The sequence below is a fragment of the Rhamphochromis longiceps genome, linkage group LG16 (genome assembly GCF_057381845.1).
Source record: "Rhamphochromis longiceps isolate RC_006_pf linkage group LG16, R_longiceps_female_GT1.1, whole genome shotgun sequence".
NCBI classification, from domain to species: domain Eukaryota; kingdom Metazoa; phylum Chordata; class Actinopteri; order Cichliformes; family Cichlidae; genus Rhamphochromis; species Rhamphochromis longiceps.
This window is the reverse complement of record NC_140572.1, coordinates 22,880,690-22,902,540: the sequence shown is the minus strand read 5'-3', so window position 1 is coordinate 22,902,540 and position 21,851 is coordinate 22,880,690. Positions and strand designations below refer to the sequence as shown.

At 37.5% G+C, this 21,851-nt stretch overlaps 2 protein-coding genes across 2 annotated transcripts; one reads left to right on the top strand and one right to left on the bottom strand.

The window, feature by feature from the left end:
- Positions 1-5,683: 5,683 nt before the first annotated feature.
- evx2 (even-skipped homeobox 2) lies at positions 5,684-9,983 on the bottom strand. The gene is made up of 3 exons (XM_085384535.1): positions 9,136-9,983; positions 8,565-8,806; positions 5,684-8,029 (listed from the first exon to the last, which is right to left on the bottom strand). The coding sequence occupies exons 1-3, from the start codon at positions 9,527-9,529 to the stop codon at positions 7,415-7,417; spliced, it is 1,251 nt and encodes a 416-aa protein (XP_085240661.1). The 5' UTR covers positions 9,530-9,983; the 3' UTR covers positions 5,684-7,414.
- Positions 9,984-19,277: 9,294 nt separating this feature from the next.
- On the top strand, positions 19,278-21,847 carry hoxd12a (homeobox D12a). Its single transcript, XM_085385407.1, has 2 exons — positions 19,278-20,142; positions 20,610-21,847. The coding sequence occupies exons 1-2, from the start codon at positions 19,593-19,595 to the stop codon at positions 20,846-20,848; spliced, it is 789 nt and encodes a 262-aa protein (XP_085241533.1). The 5' UTR covers positions 19,278-19,592; the 3' UTR covers positions 20,849-21,847.
- The last annotated feature ends 4 nt before the right edge of the window (positions 21,848-21,851 follow it).

Here is a 21,851-nt window from a genome sequence, read left to right as displayed (position 1 = left end):
TGTTAACATACAATTCTTAAACACTGTTATTCTTTTGGACTATTTTGGCCTTAAATGTCATTTTGGCTAATTGCAGATTTTGACACTCAGATTTCAATCTTAGCTACTGCACTTATAATATACTAGCTAAAGTAACTGTAATTTAAATTCATGACGTAATCATAGCTGTAACACACACTTTTAAATGATGTAGCATTAAGTGTATTTATTGCCATATTGAGGTAAGATAGGTAAGATAATTTGTTCTGGGCAGTGTTTCACAATTATCTAAGGTATTGCATCACATAGGCAAATACTTTGTTATATTCAGAAGTCACAGTAGTAACCAAAGCCACAGTTACAGCTAAAACTGCAACTGTTGTTGGAGCAGCAAGTTGTGTTTTTGTGCCAGTTGCTCAGCAAGCTATAAGTTAATAATAAGTGCTGACAGAGTGACAAGAAGTGTCCCTTTTGAGACTTTTTCCATTTGCAAGCCACAAATAGTGTATTCTTTGCAACCATTGGCACCTGTAGCTGAATTACTGGCAGACATCCATTAACTGAATGGCCAAAACAGATATCATATGCTATAGCTGCAAATTTCCCAAACTGTGCATCAAAAGAAAAGTTGACATCTTGTCTATAGCTTTTATATCAGTTTATCTTTCATTAAGTTAATGTTGTGTAAGACTTACCTTCCCTTAAGATACTTAATTCCAATATTTAATTCCCAATAAGATATTTTATCTCTGTCTTTATATTTGCTTATTGTCTCTCTATATCAGTCAGAATTTTATTTAATTCAGCTAAAATAACATGTGAGGAACTAACAACAAAGGCTCAGTATCCTGATATGCCAGCAACTCTTTTATTATCTTCACTTCATCGGTCTCTTGTCTGCTCCACTCTGTGTGTGCATTTTTATCAGATTGTATTTTTTATTATTTAAATCAAGCCTGATGTCGTCCACAAATAAGAATGATCTGCTGTCTTTTGTTCACAGTAAACAATATAGCTTATAATTTTTCCAGTGGTATTGGATTGATACTTACTACTGGCTTATAGCCAAAGACAAGGTGACTGTATCGATATCTGGACTAAAATGTTGGATCCATGCTTCCCTGATAGTGGGATTTAGTGCATCACAGTGTATTTTGTATTTTGAGGGTACCAGTAACATGTTCCTTTTTAATAGGTCACAAAAGAGCAGGTGTCGGGATCAAATATGAGATGAAGTTAATCAGATCTGTGACTACCATAGACATACTGTATATACTGGATCTGGCTAAGTGTGAGCAAAATCCTTTCTGTGTTTTTATATGAATATCTGAACAGGACCTCGCATATAATGATGTGAAGGAAACAATTAAGGAATCATCAGAAATATTATTATTTGCGTAACTAATTTCATTACAATCTGTGAAAGATGCAACACGTACATGTCACACAGAGCATCAGATTTTTTATGGTACTCTATATAATAAGAGGTTTACCAAGGACATAAGATATTTAGCTTGATACACTGGTTTAATGTTACTCAGAAAAATTAGAGGGAATTAAAGCTGACCACTGCTGTTTGTTGTTAAAGACAATTGTAGGGGTAATTCCTGGATTATCTAAATGTGATGGCACAATCCACACTAAAACCAGTTGTATGGGGCCAATAGTTAATAATACAATTAATCAGAAATAAATACTGTGCTGAAAATTATCTTAGATAACATTGGCCAGAATTTTTGAGCATTTAGTCAGTGGCTTGTGCTGTATATAGAGGGAATTATGTGCGACGTTTTACTGCATAAGTCTAAAGATAATTGTGTATTTGAAAAACAAAACAAAAAACTCCTTCATGCTGACTGAAGATCCATGTAGATTCAGTTCTTATTCAAAAGTAGCAATTCTACAGTGTAATAATAATCTTCTAGAAAGTTTCCACTTAACAAAATCATAAATACAATAGTATAAGCGTTGAAAATGTTGAAAATATAGGCATTTACAGTAAAGACACTCATTATGCAGAACAGCTATATAGAAATCATTTATATGATATTATTCAGTCATCTACTAATACATTACATAAACATTAATGCCCTTATGTTCCACTTTTATGTTGAAACTGGAGCAATTTTGTATTACTTCATGCCTTTTTGTGTTTAATCTTTAGTAACATTGCATCAGTTATATACAGCAAAAAAAAACAAAAAACAACTATAAGTAACAATTTTTACAGCAAAGTAAAGTGGAGTATCAGAATATTTATACACTTAAAAATGGAAAAACGTTCACTGATTCAGTGGCTTTGGGATGGAGGGAGCACTCTATATTCCTAGAAGTGTGGGCTGGGTGGGGGTGAAAGGGCACCCCCAGCTCCTTTTAAGACACGCCCCTGGAGAAAGCTATCAATTTACAGACGTTTAATGACTACATGTATATGACACTAGAACCACTGTGGGTAAAGTATCTCCCCAAATACACTTTCTCTGGTGCTGACTCTTCATTGTTGTGTTACTAACCCCGTCTGTTTGAGGTTTTTATCTTCCATTTACTGTTTCTGTGGCACTCTTTAAAATTGTAGCCAATTCATTTAAATTTCTGCTTTGTATTCCTGCCTCTAAGTAAGTACAAACTGACGGGTCACTCTGTAATCAACTCAAAAAAAGAAAATAATACAGTGTATTTTATACATTCACGCAGAATGTTTGTAGAATACGCGCGTCCTCTTTCACTTTTTATTTCGGCTTTAACGTGCTCGGGTTCCAGCGGAGAAGTTATCAGCGCAGAGAGCAATTTTCCCATGCAAAAAAGCCCAAAAATTAAGTGTACACTTTTTTTTTATTATCGTCGTGTATAGATGTTCCAATGATGGAACTATACCGCCAGTCAAAATATTCATGCACTCAGGACGTTTTTTTTTTGTGTTTTTTAAAATATTTTTTGCATCCCCGGAGACTTTCAATATATCTTGTTGCTTCATGTTTGGTCACTCCAAAAAGTACGTTTTGGAGAAGCATACTTATTTGAGTATTGCAGCAGAAACAAGTCTACAACACGCTGTCTATACTGAAAACACTGTTGAAAATAACTGGTCTGCTCAAAGGAATATTTATAATCTGACTCCGGTCAAATAGACCTGAAACTAGTCTAGAATAGCTAGGGAACCAATATTGGTACCAAGGCAGCAATTTCAGTGAGTGGAAATTCCGTTGTGTGCTACTTAAAACACTGGGACACTTTCCCACAGAACATTACAAAAACAGGGGACAGTGTAAATCTCAGTGAGGCTAAGATGGAACAAATTTGAAAATCGTGGAAATGATGTTAACTCTGTATTTACTCTTAGAACCATATTTTGAACAGTATTTAATATCATTTTTAATACAGCATTTTGTGAACTGCTTTGGGACTCCTGACAACAATATAACCATTTTAGGTCGCAAACAATTTTAATCCATTGTAATTGTATCTTAACCTGTCTATTTCTTGGTCTTTACGTTGACCTTGCCCCACCTTAACCCAGCTCCTTTACCCAGATAAACAAATAAATAAATAAGTGATGAATTTGTGACTAATTTGATGAGATGTAATGCTTTTTCAGTACCGGGGAAAAGGGTTTAAAATAAAACGCTGAATTTCTTTTCCTAATAAATCGTGTTTTCCACACATGGTTTTTTAAAAATGCAACACTACAGGCTTAACAGACCTTTCAGAAAAAAAGAGTGGCAATTTGGAGTACCACCTTAACTAGAACCAGAGTGAAGAACCACTGAAAGAATCACTCTAAAACCTATAAAAGCAATTTCCAAAAATAATTGAGAACATGTTTCAATACATATGCATGAAAAGGGGATTTTCCATACGACCGACTCACATGTTCATGTAATTGATTGAGGGGATGACCCGCTATATTAAATGTTATTTAAGAACCATCAAAACGCGCAAAATTGCAAATTACCCAGCTTGTATCTGAATTAATACCCCATTCATCATCATTATGAGTTGATAAGTTAATTTAACCATTTCATTCTGTCTTAATGAGCTATAGTTGAATTAATGCCATGTAATATATGAAAGTAACATTTGAACAGAGGCAATGATTTGAGACAAACAGAGCAGAGACTACTTTAGAAGCATAATGGTGGCATAAATCTCATCAGGCTCCCGTTTGTGGTGTGCGTTTAATCCAAGAGTTTGGAGAAATATGTTAGCTAAATATGAAAACGTCTACCTCAAAGATGCTTTTTGGTTGTTGCTGTCTTGATAGGTTTCGCCACCATTTTAAATAATAGCTGGGAAGTCACTTTTACTGTATCATATATGTTTTATATACGCTCAGCTGGAGTGCACGCTACAATGGACTCGGGTTTATGCTTTTAAACCTACAATAGTAACAAAATAGCTGTTTTAGTTCCCAGTTGGCTCACTGAAGACCCAGCTGAGCTGCCAGTCCGTTATGTGGCGTTGAACGAATATTTGACCACAGGGCCGTGTGTTGTCTTCTAGTTCCACCTTAAATGCGTTTTGGCCCCGCTTGCTCCCTGTAGTTTAGGTTTTTTGTCCTCCCGCAGCAGCTGTCACCCTGCATTACTCGCAGTCAGCTAAATGAAACATTATTCTAAACATATGCATCGTAATCAGTCCGGTCACACTTACAAGAACACGCGTTAATAAGGCAATCAATCACTCTGGAACAAGCAAGTTGTTCTGTAACAGCTCATAAACAGTGTGTAATGAAGAATTGGAGGTTAGCATGACACGGCGCTGATCAGATAATCAATGTCAAAGATGCGATGAATGTCAGTAAATGTAGTTTTCATGTCGTTTCTATAAAATCCTCAATTTACAACAAGCAGTTCAATTACCCTGAAAATACAGTCAATTAAATAGGGGTGATTGGACAGTAGCTGCAGGATCATCGATCTTTGCATTTCTATTTCGCTGGTGGACATTTTAATTTGGTTTTTCTATTAGCACTGAAATAAAGAAAATATAAAATATATTAAACAACCCAAAAGATTTATTTTCTTGTCAAAAACCATTCAGTGAAGGTGACAGACAGTCCTCTGCATTATGATGAATTCTCTTTTTCTGTCTTGCACATTGGATACAAAACTAATCGTGTTATTGTGGACAGTGTTTTTCTGGCCTCTGTCTTTTCCTTTTTACACCTCCATCTATCTCAGTGCCTTTGTTGCATGGGTTGCAGCCCTCTCTTTAGTAAAGAGCAAGTAAACCTGGTGATATATCACGCCCATATTTGCTCCCCTAATCCTATTTCTTTAATGGGGACGTTCAAAAAAGCAACTTATCTTGAAGTCCCCTGGGGGCATTCTGGTGTAGGCTATATTTAACCAAGTGCAATTAACGACAGTATCAGCTTGTATCATTTAGAGGTAATGTAAAAATAATGGTAAATTATAGGGCCGGAATGACCCGTGATGGCAGGCCTCATATTCCCTGTAGCTTTCCACGTATTTTTAATTAATGTTAGACTGGGTATAGATATGGTGCAGCGGCACTTAAATAAGCCTGTGCCTTCAATGTCGCTATAAGCATACGCAGAAAAAATGTTTACATTATTTTAAGCAGTTAAATTCAAAATTAATCATAATAATTTGTAGCATCCAGGGTTACAATTATTTTTTAAAAATGTGTCATTCATGTGAAGAAACGGAAATGTGTAAAGACTTTTTTTTATTTACTTTCCAAGAACAAACACGATCAATAAATAACATAATTTACATTTCATATTGCACATTTTTTTCAAGTTAAAATATTTAAATTCATACAGTCATTGATATTTTAAATACAGAGATATAGAGTTATAACAGAGACCATGGGGACAAAGGCCAGTAGATTTTTCCATTTAATTTCAGTGCCCGTTTATCAGCCCTTCCAAGCCTCTTTTGAGTGGATCATAAGAATTTTTCTCCATCTCTATAGTAAATGTATAAATTTGCACGAAAAAACAAACAAACAAACCCCCAAAACAGGTCATGAGTTTGGACCATTGGTGAATTTACAAGCCAGTTTGTTGGCTATGGGATCCAGTGTTTTAACATTTAAAAAGAAACATTCAACAAGTCACAAAATAAATTAAAAAAAAAGTTTTAAAAATAGCCTACCATCCACATTTCGTGGTACATTTTTCCGGATCAATATTTCAGTTTTAAGCTATCAGTAGGACTATTTGGAAAATATTTAACGATTTACAGTTCACATGTTTTATAATTAACATATTGGTGATGTCCCAACAGGAACAACTAAAATGCACATAGCCATTTTACAGGCGCAGACAGATTGTAAAGCCAGGCTATTTTATCTGAACTCTCGCCTTGCTCCGTCCCGTCATTGTGGGTGAAGAGGTCCTATAGGGATTAGATAGCCCACGTATGAAAATACTGGATTGATATAATGAGGTGCAGCAATGCAAATAAAAGAGACTGATATATCGAGGTATCTGCCATTATCAGAAAAAATCAAAGGGTCCTGGAAAGCTACTTTGTGTGTAATATTTTATAACCGTCCATGTGTCAGATACAGCATCCTCATACAGTGTGTTCTGTGTGCCAGGACTGTCGCTTTGTTCCAGGTCTTTTGTATGTCTAATGACTTCCCTCCGCGGGTTGTTAGCACTTGACAGCGGGTCTCAAAACGAGGAACTTTCTTACAGTCATGTATTCAAAGGAGCTCCATCTAGGTACATGATTGGCAATTTTTGTCATGATCCTCTCATTATTAACATAAAACTTGACGCGAAAGACGCGGTGCAAAATTATATGCACCTTCTAGCTGATTAGAGGTGTCCCTATAGAGCCGAGGCTGGGTGTTGGAGAAGCTATTGCTGCCAAAATCTCAGTCTATTAGACCTATAGTGAAGAAAGATATGCTGCTGGGCAGAAAAGTAGACCGTCTGCTATATCTAAATTTAGATAAGCATGATTAGTTCACATTTTTATCCGAAAACTAAAGGAGCCGAGATAGCCAAGGCTGGGTTTGTCACACAGAGTATTGGACATTTAAGTTGAAGTTTATGTTTTCATTTGGGGAAAAAATATAAATATGATACATTTATTGAGGCAGTGGGACATTATTAAATAAAAAAGCTAAAATGTTTTTTTCTCCCCTCAAATGTGTAAATTAATCCAGTAGCTCCCGTAAAAATAGTTCAACACACGACCATAAGCCTTTAAAAAAGTTACTAGCTGCAAAATTTTCAGAGTTTTGGGTATCAGTGTTTGTTTTAATAAAAACAGTCTCTTCCAGTTGAATCACTTTTAGACTTTTAATCTTCGAGTGTCGGTGTGTTTATGATACCGCCTAATGCATCGCCCAGGTGGGACTCCCCATTTAAAGTAGTAGGCCTAATACCCCCACCCCACCCCTAAAAGTAGGACTGGAGCAAAATAGGAAACGGTCGCGTTGGCTGCGTGATCAGTTATCTGTTAAGTGAAGTTTCTTCTCGCTGGTCTGGTGACGGGACTGAAGTTTTGCTTAGAACCGCAGCAGAATACGGCAAAAATCCACTCTCGGATCTTTGCCCGGAAGCTGTGCAGGTAAAGTCAGCGCTGGCGCTCCTGGAGCCCAATGCGCTTGCCGCCTGGCTGCTGTGGCAGCTCAGGCACGAACAGGGCCCGGTGGCTGACGGAGCGCTTACCGCAGCTGCCGCGGCCGCGGCCGCAGCCGCCGCGGATGCAGCGGCCGAGCTATTCAGGCCTGCAGGCGACTGGTAGAGTCCCGGGTGCCTGAAGCTGCATAGAAGCTCTGGCCGTGAGTATGGGTGGGAGAGCGCTCGGAAGGTATCGAGGGGGCGGATGGAAGTGGCGAAAGGTGACGAGGCGGCACCGGTGGCGGCGGCGGCCGCTGCTGCTGCCGTGACACCGACGTGCGGGTAGTAATGTAGAGGCATGTGCGAGTGGAAAGGGTAAGGTAGACTTCCTGTAGCTGCCGCGTGCGTCATCATGTAAGTGTAGAAGCTAGGGTCTGCTGGATGGGGCCAGGACATCGCCAAACGCTGCCTTTTATCCTTCATCCGCCTGTTCTGGAACCACACCTGCACACAGAGTCAAAACAAGCCCCATATTGAAGCTGCCATGTTGTTTTCAAGCTCAGACCTCTGAAGAGCTGAGCTGGACAGATACGTTACCTGCGCTGATTTCAAATGTTTCATGCAAATGTTCTCGAAGTAATGATCGGCTTATTGCAGTATTATCAATCCGTTAAAGTAAAGGGGGGTATATTGTTTTGCACTTATTCTTGTTTTAATGGATTAATGTACAAATTACTTGGATCCATAACGTAAAATTTGTCACTATCCACATCTTTAGCTGTTTAGTAAAATCGCATTTTGTGTGAGTGTGTGCAAGATAAAATAAATTTAAAAAATGTCTGCACCATTTTATGCGCACGAATAAAGATAACACGGCCCCTGTTTTAAACTGCAGAGTATTTTCACTGTTGCTATTAATGTGTTTGCTTTTAAATAGTCACATCATTGCTTTCCATGCACAAAAACACGTGCACGTCACACACAACGCGCGCGCGCACACACAGAGGAATATTTATTCAAGCTTAATTTTGCAACGTACCTTAATTGTAGTTTCGGGCAAATTTAGCGTCGCCGCTAACTCACATCTTCTCGGTCTCGAAACATAATTTTCCCTGTAAAACTCTTTTTCCAGTCTTGCGATTTGTTCTCTGGTGAAAGCAGTCCGATACCTTCTGACTTGATCGGCATTTGAATTGTTTGATCCCACCGTTGAATTACCGTTCATGTTCTGGAGGGAGTTTGAGCTTGTGTTGGAAGATCCAGAGCTACTGTCTGAAAAACCTGAAAATTAAAAAAATAAATAAAAAATAAAAATTTCGCAGTAATAATAATAAGATTAATACTAATACTAATAATAGTAATTCAGCTTTACTTGTGAGTGGGCCTACCGGATTTCACAGTGTAGTAGAATAACAAGACGTTTGTGTAACAAATAATAATAATAATAATAATAATAATAATAATAATAATAATAATAATAATAATTTAGGGTTTTGGTTTGGAATTTTTTGTCCTTGGATAAAATAAATAGTCGACAATAACAACAATAATAGTAATGTTCATGTCCAAAATGATTGCCGAGAGAAAAACTGATGAAAATAAAATCTTACCTTTATTGTTTTCCTTGTGCTGGCTCGGGGAGCGATGCGCAGGGCATCCCACTTCCACATCACTGTTAATATCTGATTCTTGCGAAACTTCGGAGTAAAGGCTCATTTTCTTCCTGCTTTCTGACGAGGAAATCTCCGCCGAGGAAGAATTTTCACTGCCGTGGTGTGTACCGAAAAGACTGTCAATTTCAAATTTGCTTTTCGTCGGGATGTCCCCAAGATTTCCATGGAGGGAAGCGGAAGTTATTCTCGGGCTTAGTCGTCCGCCGTGCTGGGAGTTTTCCAGGGCCTCCAGCACTGAATTTCCAGGCGTGTCTGCGAGCCTCTTCCCGGCGACAGGACTGTGGAGACCTCTCTCCATCAATATCATCTCTTTTCTTATCCTCTCCATCATTAAGCCGTGGAAGACGACGACGACGAAGAAGAAGAAAAAAAAGCACACACACACACACAGACACACACACAACACTTGTCCAGGGGGCTGGAGCACCAATGAGTTGTGTCGGAGCTAAATCCGCATGCAACTCCTGCAACTGTGTCTAAATAACTGCCTCTAAACCTTTTTATAAGCAAGACGCAAAAATGAAAGAATCTAAACGCAATCGACGAGCGACTGCTCAAAATGAGCCGTGCATCCTCCCCACAGCAGCAAAATGTCATTCATCAAAAGTGGCTGCTGTTCGTTGTTAAAATGCTGGGCTGACGTTGCTCCAATGATCATTTATTGTAACAGGTTTATAAGCAAATAAATAGGAGAGGGCTGTCACTTGATGATGGAGGCGGCCTTCGGTCAGACGAATAATATCCAAGTGGAGAGGAAGAGAGAAGTGAGGAGCGAGGTGCTTGTCCCTGGGTTGATCTCTGAGTCTGTTGTAGATCGCTCTTGGGTTTGGCCTCTTGGGTGAAATTGACAGTCTGATTAATAAAATGAGCGAGGCAACATTTCCCTCTTCATTTAGGAATATTATTATGCTTTGATTCTCCATTGTTTGCCTCCTCTCTTCCAGCCCTCCCCCTCCCTAATCATTGTTCTTTTTTTATTCCTTTTATTCCCCTTTTTTCTTTTATATATATATATTTTTGCCATTTTTGCGACTTAATCAGAATGCGAAGTGCAATCAGATTAAGCTGGAAAGCAGTGACGTGAGAATAAGAGTGTTATTCTTCAGATAGTGTTACGTTGATGATTTGTTTTATTTTATTATTATTTTATTTTATGAAGTATGTGTTTTTCTCCGTTTTTTGGGGGACTTGCACCCAGCTCTTTAATCGTGAACGACACATTTCGTTGCGATAATCGCGCCTGGATTTTCTATTTATTTATTTTATTTATTTATTTTTTTACAGCAGCACACACAAACAGTTATCAGTACACATAGTATGAAGGCTGCTCGTTAACACAAGGCCACTTTTAAAATTAATTTAGCCAAATTGGGTCTATATAAGCTTTTATGATTTGACGATCGAAACGTCGCTGTTGTAATAACAGCCGTTTCGTTACAGCTAATTCTCGTTACGTTTCCCTCGTTCGTTTTGATTGACTTATGCATTAAATTCATCTGAATTACTCAGATTTCATATCTTACACAGCCATTTCTGGCATTTTAGGATGTCTTATCTAATTGAAGTATTATATCCAGTTTTTAGTCCGTTTCAATCGTTTCTGTTGAAAGGTAGTTAGGGTGTATTCATAAGACAATTACAGAAAAGTATTTAACATATTAACTGTATGTGAGCACATAACACCCGTGCTTGGACTAGTTTGTCGACGTGAAAACACTATAAAGGCGCCCTCAGATAATCCTATGCGCGTCCTCTGGCGCCTCCTGCAGGTTTTAATTTTAATTGCATTGAAATGAGACGTTGAATGGATGTTTGGTTGTAGTTTAAGTCCTGACTTGTGTCTGGCCAGCCAATACTAGTGTCTATGACAATGGTTTAATAGATCAATACTGTAATGAGCCTACCACAAGAGTATTATAAAACAGCTGCAAGCAGCTGGAAACTGAAAGAGCTTTATTCCTATTTTACAGTGTCCTCTGTATTATCAAGAATATAATGGAGTTAATCAGCTGACTGTGGGCTATAATATATTTGTATCACTTGCATTGTGTTGCAGTTTGAAAAAGAAATCATTCACCCAACCCATGTTTTGTTGTATTATTATTATTTTTCAGTAACTAACAGTGAAAGCGTGACTAAGTATCAACATGGCAGCATCAGCACCCCCTTTTTCGTTTGTTTTATCCACACAAGTCATAATCATTTAATCAGGGACCCAGCCCACTGTTTAACTGCTGTTGATTTTATTTTTATGTTTTACAACCTGCAGTAAAAGACCAACTAATTAAATTTACACAAATCTAAAGCAAGTTACATGCATTTGTTATACTGTCTGGGAACACAATATGTTTTAAAAAAAAATACAAATATTGTTAAACTGAAATAAGACACTGAAATGCATTGTTCCCCCAGAGCTTTGGGAATTTACATGTAATATAATTAGATAATTTGCATATGCACTGCTTTAATTCTGCAGCTGATGGATCTTTTTATGAATTTTTTTTAAGTGTGTGTGTTGGTTGGAGGTTGGGCATAAAAAATGATATGCTTAATATGTGCATGAATACAAATGACATGTAGAAGACAGGAAAGGTTTGGATGTGCAGCTACTGCAGTGCGACTCTTCCACAGGCACCATCCAACAAAAGAGAGCTAGTCCTACAGTGCAAAAGTTTATGTACTATAAAAATGTAATTTGTAATCTGTAATTTTGGCAAATTTCAGAGAAATAGACCAAATCTTTTTCTTCTGTACATAAAAAAAATCTGTGACAGAAAATAAATCTTGCCACTGATTTGTTTGATTAAATTTTCCTTTGAAGTTCAATTTTATTAAGTCACAGTCATCTTGTTGCGAGAGTGCAATTACATATAATTCTTTTTTAAAGTTATACACCTTTACCTTCTTTTATGACAGGAGTTAGTGTTAATATCCATGCACAGTGTGGAGGAATAAGCATTCCCTCACTTTTCTGCTACATTTACACTCGGACATGAAGGCTTTAATGTGGATGACTTGAGGTGACTCTGAAGGTTTTCCTCAGCAGTTGATGCATTGCACAGATGCACATGTGTTGAGTTATCACATTTCATGACTTAAAGTGTGCAGCTGCACTGAGAACCAGAGCTCTTTCACACAGAATTTACCTATGTACATATGTTGGGAACATTTGGAGCCTATAAATATAAACCTGCAGCTTTCATAGTATTAGCCAAATCACCGGGTGGAAAGCAAGGCTGCAGTTGTGCTGATGAAAGGTTATATGTTGTTTCTCTCCTTTTTTTGTACTTTACAGTTACGTTTCTCTGTCATGTGGAGTCACCATGCACACAATTTCTGTGTGTTTTTATGTGCAAGGGATAGCTTGTTTGGACAAAGAGTTTCTTCAGGTATTGATCGATTACTTCTCTCTTCATTGATAGATAATTAGGGTAGTGAAGGTGAGGTCTGGTAGAAAATATGTGTAATCAAAGATTTTGCTATCATTGTGTGTGACGATATCTACTCGCAATTTCATAGTAGCAAAGGTGTCCTTTGTTCTTATGTGAAAGAAATTTTCAGACATTGTGATTGTTAAGAAGATTTTCCATTTGTGAACATAATTAACTATTTTTTTTTACTGTAAAGTAAGGTAAAAACAGATATTCTGGAATCTGGAAAAAGTATAGGAAACAGCATCTTATAGAATGGGATAAAATGCAATCAGGTGAATAAAAAAAGTTCATATTGCTTGACTTGAATAAGTTATTTATTTATTCCGGAGAGCAAACATTGATTAAATGTGCCATTTCTTTTGCCTATTACAGTGGACAGAAATGACATTGATGCAATAATGTTATATCAAAGTATGCATTGTGGAGTGTGAAGCAATAAAAAGCACAAATGAGTTTAACAGCTAATAAATTGTTCACATGTTTAGTGTCGATGAGTCACAAGACACAGAAAAAGCATAAGATCAGATTTAATGCATGTACAGTTAAACTCAAATAAACTAGGGACTCGGGACTGGTGACCATCCTGCACTGGGGTCACACAGTGGCAGTGGTGCTTAAGAGTTGTACAACATCAGTCTTCAAACTTTACATCTGCAAATGTTGCTACAGTATGCAATGCACAATTGGAGTGTTAACACATTAGAAACCTGTTTCCAAAGAGATGGACAGATATATAAACACCTGCCCAAGCACACAAAACTACCTTTGTGGTAGTTACTCTTCAGTGGTGTCACCACACAAACATACAAAGATAAACAGACATTAGAAACACAAAACCGAACATTTATTTTCACATTGTGCTAAAACTTCAGAAAAACGTGTCTGTTTTAATAAGTCAGAAAATACAAGTGTGGGCAGAGAGGAAGAGTCTGGTGGAACGGACATGGGACAAGCTGTCATTTCTTAACTAAGACACCTGCCAATTAAGCTTACATGCTTTGAATATTTCCCCATAATCTCTAATATCAACTTTGTGAGATGATGGATTTCAAACTGGATAATGAACCACAGACCATAAAACATGGGAGAAGTTTGGGGAGTTTCCCAGTTAACCTCAGTAGATTTGTGTGTATCAGTATTCCTCTAGTGACCATTAGTGGAACTGCATTTTTGCGGCTCTTAAGTGGCTTCAGTTGGCCCCTGATCAGTGGACATTACCTTCTAAAAAATCTTCTTATACCTCGAACATCTGTTAATTGTTTTTGCATTAAAGAGGAATTTATTCAATGAAGAGTGAAAGATAAATACATGATGACACACACATAAAGAATAAAAAAAATTACACAACAAACCTATAAAAAACAAAGGTTAGTTGGTTATTAAAATATGATCCACAGGGACAAAAATTTCACATTTGCAGTTTGAAGTGCAATAGATGAAGAATGAGTCATTTTCCCATTACATTCAGACTGAGCAAATGCACTTGGCATTGAAAAATTATTGATCCATCCTGGCACCACAGTCTAGGTAGTTATCTTGATCCATGGTAAAACAATGTCTAGGTGAAGAATACAAAACGAGCACCCAGGGTATTGCTAAGAACAATTCTCACAACTGAATAAATGTTAACAAATGCTAGCAAAGATTTACTGGTACTTGTTTTCTCCTCATCGCATCTCAAGCTCTTGCACAAAAAATAATATGTGAAACATACAAATGTGATAGTAGAATATTAAGTTAATAAATCCAAGATATTGTTTTGATAACCAGGGAGTAAATCCGAGGCAACTGAAGGATTACTAATAGCCTATATTAGAGGTGAACAATAACACGAGGCTGTAAAATAATGTACCTCCATCAATGATCAAAGATGCTGAGCTTACTTGAAATAATAATCAAAGTGACAAATATACTGAGCTATGTGGGACACCAAATCATCATGTATGTGTAGGATTGTGTGTGATATTAGTCATTCATAAAATCAAGAGAATTAAAGTGTGATATTGTAAAAGAGTGTTAACTCACTTGTGTAGGCAATTCTCTCAGCTTTTTAAGAACTTCCTGTGCTTAGTGCTTTATTTTTTGTTTCAACACTTGAAGTATGATAACATGGGGCTGGTTTTGCAGACAGGGTCAGTGATAGATAAAGTTGTTTCACATGATCCTCCTCCTTTTAAAATGTGCAGAAGAGAGAACCACTTACACCATCATTAGTGCTTCTGATATTGCTAAAACAATCCATATACACTGTTAAAACGACTTTGTAGACTTCTTTCTTGAAGTGAGAGGTCCATCTAGTGGCGCTATCTTGTGAATGCAGTTGCATAACAAAGGGGAGCATATTATGTTGTCCTAATCGACCATATTTGAAAGCCACATTGTCCCACAAGTCGAGTTATGATGCATTATTGCAAGTATTTCGATGCTTGCTTATTATTTATTTATTTATTTTGCTTTAACTAGTCAACCAGGTTAAGATTATACAGGACGTTTTGAGTGAGAGATGAAAGCCATGATGAAACATTCACATTTAAACCCTCTGCTTCGTTGATACAAAACATGAGCATTTTCCGGTACTTTTATTTATGCTTTTAAAAGCCATTAAAAGGAAACACTGTACCGGAATCATGTAAATATGTTTTTTTTTTAATCTAAATTGTTGAGAATTTTCGTCTTTTCCTGATGTCATTAAAGCAATACTTTTACCACGCCCCACCTCATCTATCAACTCTACACACACAAAAAAGACCAAAGACAAAAAGAAACAATTTGTCAGTAGTGAGAAAATTGACTGCAATCTAAACAATGTGGCAAACTAAATGTTAAATAACACAGTAGTAACTGTTTTCCACCATAAAACTTACAACTTTTGTGATGTATGCTGGAAACTATCCCCACCCTTGTTTTGGGACCACTTTTTGAAATGTTAACTGTGTCATTTCTTTGCAGTGCTTTCGTGGCACGTTTATACAAAATCATGACTGCACTGGAGATAAAGTTATAATGCAGCATCAGCACCGTCCTTATAACATAGGGTAGCTTTTATAGCCCAATGCATATGAGGCATTTTAACGATTTTTCACCATCAGTAAATTAATTGTGACGCAGCATATTTGAGAAGAAACTGTGACTCCAAGCTCCAAAAATACACACCACTGATGTATTTGAGTCAGCACACCTAATTTTTAAAGACAGTGATCCTTTTCGGTAGCCCCATTAAAATACAGAAAACAGAAAAAAAAACAGCAACCACATTTGTGGGAGTACTATCCTCGAAGGAACTCTTGGTTCAGGTCCATTACTTCAGATAATTCTATTGAAAGGCACCAGGGTGTCAAGTGTTCCCAAATGAACGCGACAGTTTCTCAGAATATAATCAGCTTTTTCTCCGATGCAACATCTCACGTTATTATTTCTGTTAGGTGACCGGAGCTTTATATTTTACATAATGGAAATTTAAGCTGAATGTAAGTCTACAGTCTCTTAAATTTGCTATATTTTTATGTTTATTCATTTTTAAAAATTTATTTTTACTTCCAATGACTCTAAATTGCTGCGAAATTACTCAGAAAAAAACTTAGAAATAACTGCGAAAATTCAGTGTAGCATTTCTCAGCCATGAGAACTTGAACGAGGGAAGCAGCAAGTTTATTACCAAGGACAATAGACGGCGGATAGCCCTCAAAGGAAAACAGCCAGACTGGAAACAGCTAGACTGAGTATCCTCAGTTTGGCTCCTGACACCCTAAACACGAAGGACGAAGAACAGTAAATGACACTAAAACTCTATTTTGAAATTGTCGGAGTCTGTAATTTTGTGATTCTTGGCTGCAGCCGAAAGCTCACTTTTATAAAGCAAAACGTTTCCTAAATATAGGTTCACACACGTTTCATGTGCGTTATTATATTAATTTTCTAGCATTAAAGCTAGCATTTCTGATGACTGCTATCCATTTGGCCTCGATAGAAGCTGTGAACACCAGATTCTGGGCAACACTCGTAGGAAACACGAACAATTCATGGGCGCAGGTAAAACCGTTCATCTGCACACACATAATTGTTCCTAATCCTAATATTTTCTTCTCAATTAGTTTTAGTCATATAAATAGTTGTAGTCACATTAAAATGATGATGTAATAAACGACAATTTTCAGATGTTTCTTTTTGACTTTTTCTTTGCTGAAGTTTCATTGTAGTGTCTCGTGAGTTACTCTGAATACTGAAAACACATGGCGCATGAGTCGTGCAAAAAAGTGATGGCCGATGTCTGTGTGTGTTTTATTTCTAACATCGATAAAGAAGGGGTTATATATAAATTAAAGAACCTGTTTTGTAAGTATCTATAAGTATCTCTTCTGTGCTCCACGTTACAATCAATCGGAACCTTGTTGATAACTTCAAATATTTTTACAGAACTCTGTTTATGTTGCATTTTGCGCAGCCGTCTTGGCCAGATGTCGTGAAAAAGACATTTCTAATGTCATTTTTTCAGGTTTTGAGCTGGGTGAAGAAAATTTGTAATGAAGGTTTGAGAAGAATTAAGGTCACTTTGCAAAAAACCGATTGCAGCGCCTAAATTGTGACAGGAAGGTTCAAAATGCCTTCGAATCAAATGTGCGATATGTTTGAGATTTGACTGATTATAGGCCAACAAGTTATTTACGACAGTTTAAATCTAAAACCTCGCATAGTCTATATTTTAAAAGTTTTTAAACTATGAAATGTAAAACAGAAAATGTATAAACTGCAAACCCTCCCCCCCAAAACGTCTGATTTTATAACGTTTCCCTCTTTGGATGAAATAAATGTAACAGCGTCACTGGACTTTTAATTAATTGAAAAAACGTTGTTTTCAGTCTAACACATATAATTTTAATCCCTTAAAATCGGCTCTGTAAAACATCAGTTCATGTGATTGTTATATTTAGCATACCTAGGTACTGATGACGATGTAGACTCTGGAGACATTATCTCATGGTTCCTTTCCTGATAATCTTTTTTTTTTCTTCTTGCACAGGAAACCAAACACGACTCAAATGGTTACTGGAGATAAGCAAAGCTCCTACCGCAGTAAAAACATTACAATGGTCAGAGTAAAGACATAATGACACGATACAAAGGCTATATATGCATAATGTTATGCTGCCACCTATTGGATTAAAGCCGAAACATCTCACATAATCAAAACACTACATGTTTATTAAAGCTTTTGTCTTTTATCTTGTATCAAATTAAACACATTCAGAAGCTTTGGCTTTAATGCTAAACATTTCCAGACATATCCAAAAAACCTGAAACAAAAGAAAATAAAAAAGATCACAGCGACAGGTTCAGCATGATTAAATGTTTATTTTACATTTTAGGGATGTTTTGTTTATTTATTCATAACCACAAAATCCTCCCTGTCGTCAGTGTCATTTTAAAAAAAAAAAATCAATTTCACGTCACAGGGGAATACTGTATCCAAGAAAAAAAATAAACAAATAATTTATATAAAACATGCAGTAATACCAAAGAAAATAGTGCAATATACTCCCCATGAATTACAGGCGTCCTTTCGAAAATAATATGGTATGGAGATATTATGGGTGTATTAGGAAAGCTGGTATAACGCACAATTACACCGTGTAGCTGAAGTATCCCACAACAGTACATTCCCACATATCCCAACAGTACGATCATAAATAAATACGGAAAACTACAAACAAAACCGAGGTTGTTCTAAATTTAGCCAAGCACTTGATATTACCAGAACAAATGTGCTACAAAATGATAGCAGACGGAAGTATTTTCCATTTTATGTAAAGGTACTAACATTTTACAAGAATCTCAGTGTTATTTTGGCACAGTTGGGTTACAGCGTAGCATAATTTTACACAGAGATGAAGGCACCAATATTCTATAGTGAATTTCATATGTGACTTTATGGTGATCTTTAACTGGTGTGTTCAGATCTACCTACCTTAAGTTTCTTGAGCAAGTTTTGTCAAATAAATAAATAGATAGATAGACAGATAAATACAAATAATAAAAATAATAGACAAAAATACTTCTCTAAAAGTCAGTGGGAATTTTCAATCATGCGTAACTTTATTTCTGTGCTTAGACCTTGGCTCTTTACCAGCGCAAATAAAGGGTATTTTGCAGGCATTACGAGGAAACCAGGGCTACAATCAAATATCAAATACAATGCCCTGCGTGCACTAAAGGTATGTGCCCCTTTATGTCCGTTTATCCTGATATAGTGGCATTGTGTATAAATACAGCACGCCAGGCAGGACGAATTCGTACTTCTTGTCTGCACAATTTAAGGTTTTTGCGTGCAATTTCAGTGAAAAGGTAGTTAGAATTATGGTCAGGGTTACTGGGCCTTTCATTGTGTCACATGAAAGGCAAAACGCAAAGTTATGCGCAAAGTTATCTATCTATCTATCTATCTATCTATCTATCTATCTATCTATCTATCTATCTATCTATCTATCTATCTATCTATCTATCTATCTATCTATCTATCTATCTATCTATCTATCTATCTATCTATCTATCTATCTATCTAGCATTTCAGTGCTTCCATGCGCACATGCTACTGCATGAGTCAGCCCACACAATCAACTTGTTATCCTTGATATGTGCTTCACGGTGGCATCCCAAGTGCTCATGTTCTGTTCAGCAGCCGCTCGTGGCACTGAAATCATCGTCTAAAATCATATTTCTAAGTTTTTTTTTTCCGAGTAATTGCAAAGATTAAATGGTTGGTTGGAACCATTTCATTGCCCACCCGCCCAATACCAAAACATTTCCTCAAGGAGTATTTTGCTTTGCTGTATTGGAAGCAAGGGTGGGGGCGGAACAACATAGTTTACATATCACGTGACACTGTATTAACAAATCAACAATTACCTTCCCTTTATTCTTCAGGAGTTGCTAAAACGCTTGCAAGAAGCGTTTGAGGAAAGCTCCATGGAAATGTGTGAGCGGAATCCTTTAAATCCCGGCTATGTTGGTTCTCTGTTAAATTTTGCTCCCCCTGAGTCGTTGTATTTCTCCAACTTGCGCGGTAATGGAGCCCATATACCCGGGCTGCATCAGCTCCCTTACAATAGGAGGGAGGTGTGCACGCTCCCGTGGACTTCCTCAAGTTCGTGCGCGTCTGGGCCAGCGGCACCACCACAGAGCCGCGCCTTCGGAGGCTACTGTCCGCCGTTTTTGTCCAATTCAGTGTCTTTAAACACAAACTCCTCGAGCGGCCACGTCAAGACGCATTTGGAGGAGTCTCCTCGATGCTTTCAGGACACAAGCCAAAAGACAGAGGAGTCTGGCAGTCAAGATGAAGTTTACGCCGGGGATCACGGGGTCCGTTACTCAGCTCTGGACAACCGGTCTCACGGTTCTGCGGCACAGCTTGATCCGGATACAGCAGGTCCACTGAACGTGAACGGCCCCAAACAGGAGGAGAATCCCATTCACACGTTATCCAGTAACCCATGCTCCAGGACGACTTTTGCTCAAGGTTAAGTAGTTACATAATTCTTCAGGCCAGATTCCTTATTTTATCAGCAGTGCTAGCTATTTTACTATAAAACCACACATTTGCAACAATATGGGCATGATCTATGCTTCTGTGTGGCCACTGTGTGGTTCTGTGGCTATAACTAATCTCCTATAAGGTTATTACAACAGGAATGCATACATGTGGCTATGATTTTATTTATTTTTTTGGTCCATGTATACTATTTAAAATGTCCCATAATAACCTTGTAGAGTCCTTTGCATGTGTGAGTCATTCTAATGTCAGGTCTTTTTTCCATAAGCGCAGCAGATGTGGTTCCTTTTTCTTATGATCTTAATAAAATATGTAAGACGTTAGCCACGCTATAAGCAGCGCATTTGGGACCACTTATTTCCCTTCGCCTTATTTAACTGTGGCTGGAGGTGCTGTTAAAGTTTAAATCTTGTTTGCGCCTCTACTCTCTTCAGGTGCCCCGTGGTGCTCGTCGCAAGTGAAAACAAGAAAAAAGAGAAAGCCCTACTCGAAGCTGCAGCTAGCTGAACTTGAGAATGAATTTATGATGAACGAGTTCATTAACAGACAGAAACGCAAGGAGCTGTCAGACAGACTTGACCTTAGCGACCAGCAGGTGAAAATCTGGTTTCAGAATCGGAGGATGAAGAAGAAACGACTGATGATGCGCGAGCAAGCTTTCTCTGCATACTGATGACCTTTGGCCTTGATCCTGAGCATCGCATCAATAATGTAACGTTCTGCGTCCGCACTCCATGTTGCTAAATTGATTCCTCCAGTTGTGTTGGAGGAGTCACTGACTGGAATAATTTCCTATGTTCTTTTTTTTCTTTTCTCGAATGAATGAATCTCAACATTTATCAGCTGCACAGGTGGGAAAGGTGGGTGGACGGAATTGGTGGGCCGGGTTTCGTGTCTACAGTCGTGTCTGTCGTTAGGTCTGGGCGACTAAAGCACTTTGGTGAAGGTCATGGAAATACATTTGTTTTAGTTTAATTTAAATGCGCAGCTTCTGTTACGTTATATATTATACCTTCATCAAAAAGTTCCAGCATATTTGTAGTATAGCCTAACAAATGCAAAAAATAAATTTGCATTGGTGACTGAGACTGAGTAGATTTTTACGCATGCTGGGTCACTTTTGGCTTTAAGATTCTCCAAATGCGCCGTAGGCCACAGCTTCCAAACTGGTCTTAGCCGGCGGATGATAATCAGTCTATAAGCCCACTTGTTTCTCATCCAGCGCAAATATGAGACCAGCTTAAACGGAAATGTGGAACCATTTGTTTTTGTGTCTTTTGTATGACGGCCTTTGCATGTAGTGCAGCCTTATTGTAGAAGGCAACAGTCAAGTTCACGTTTACGATGTGTAAAACATTAGCAATAGTCAGCACTGCAAAATATATCTCATGATTGCATGCCCATCCCCTAATTGATGTTATTTAATCAAATGTCTGAATTATCCACCTTTTTTTGTGTAAATCTGTTTAAAGAAGTAATGCGAAACTACTTTTCGCAGCGTATTTGGCGCTAGGAAGTGTTTGAAGCCCGCAAAAAAAGAAAAAGAAAAGAAAAAAGGTTTGTGGATGTGAAACAGTCTGATGGTGTCAAAACGCATAATATCTGTTGTAAATTAAATGTTTATCTTTTTTTGTTGTTGTTGCTAGACCTCTGTATTGTCACAAAAAACGCACATA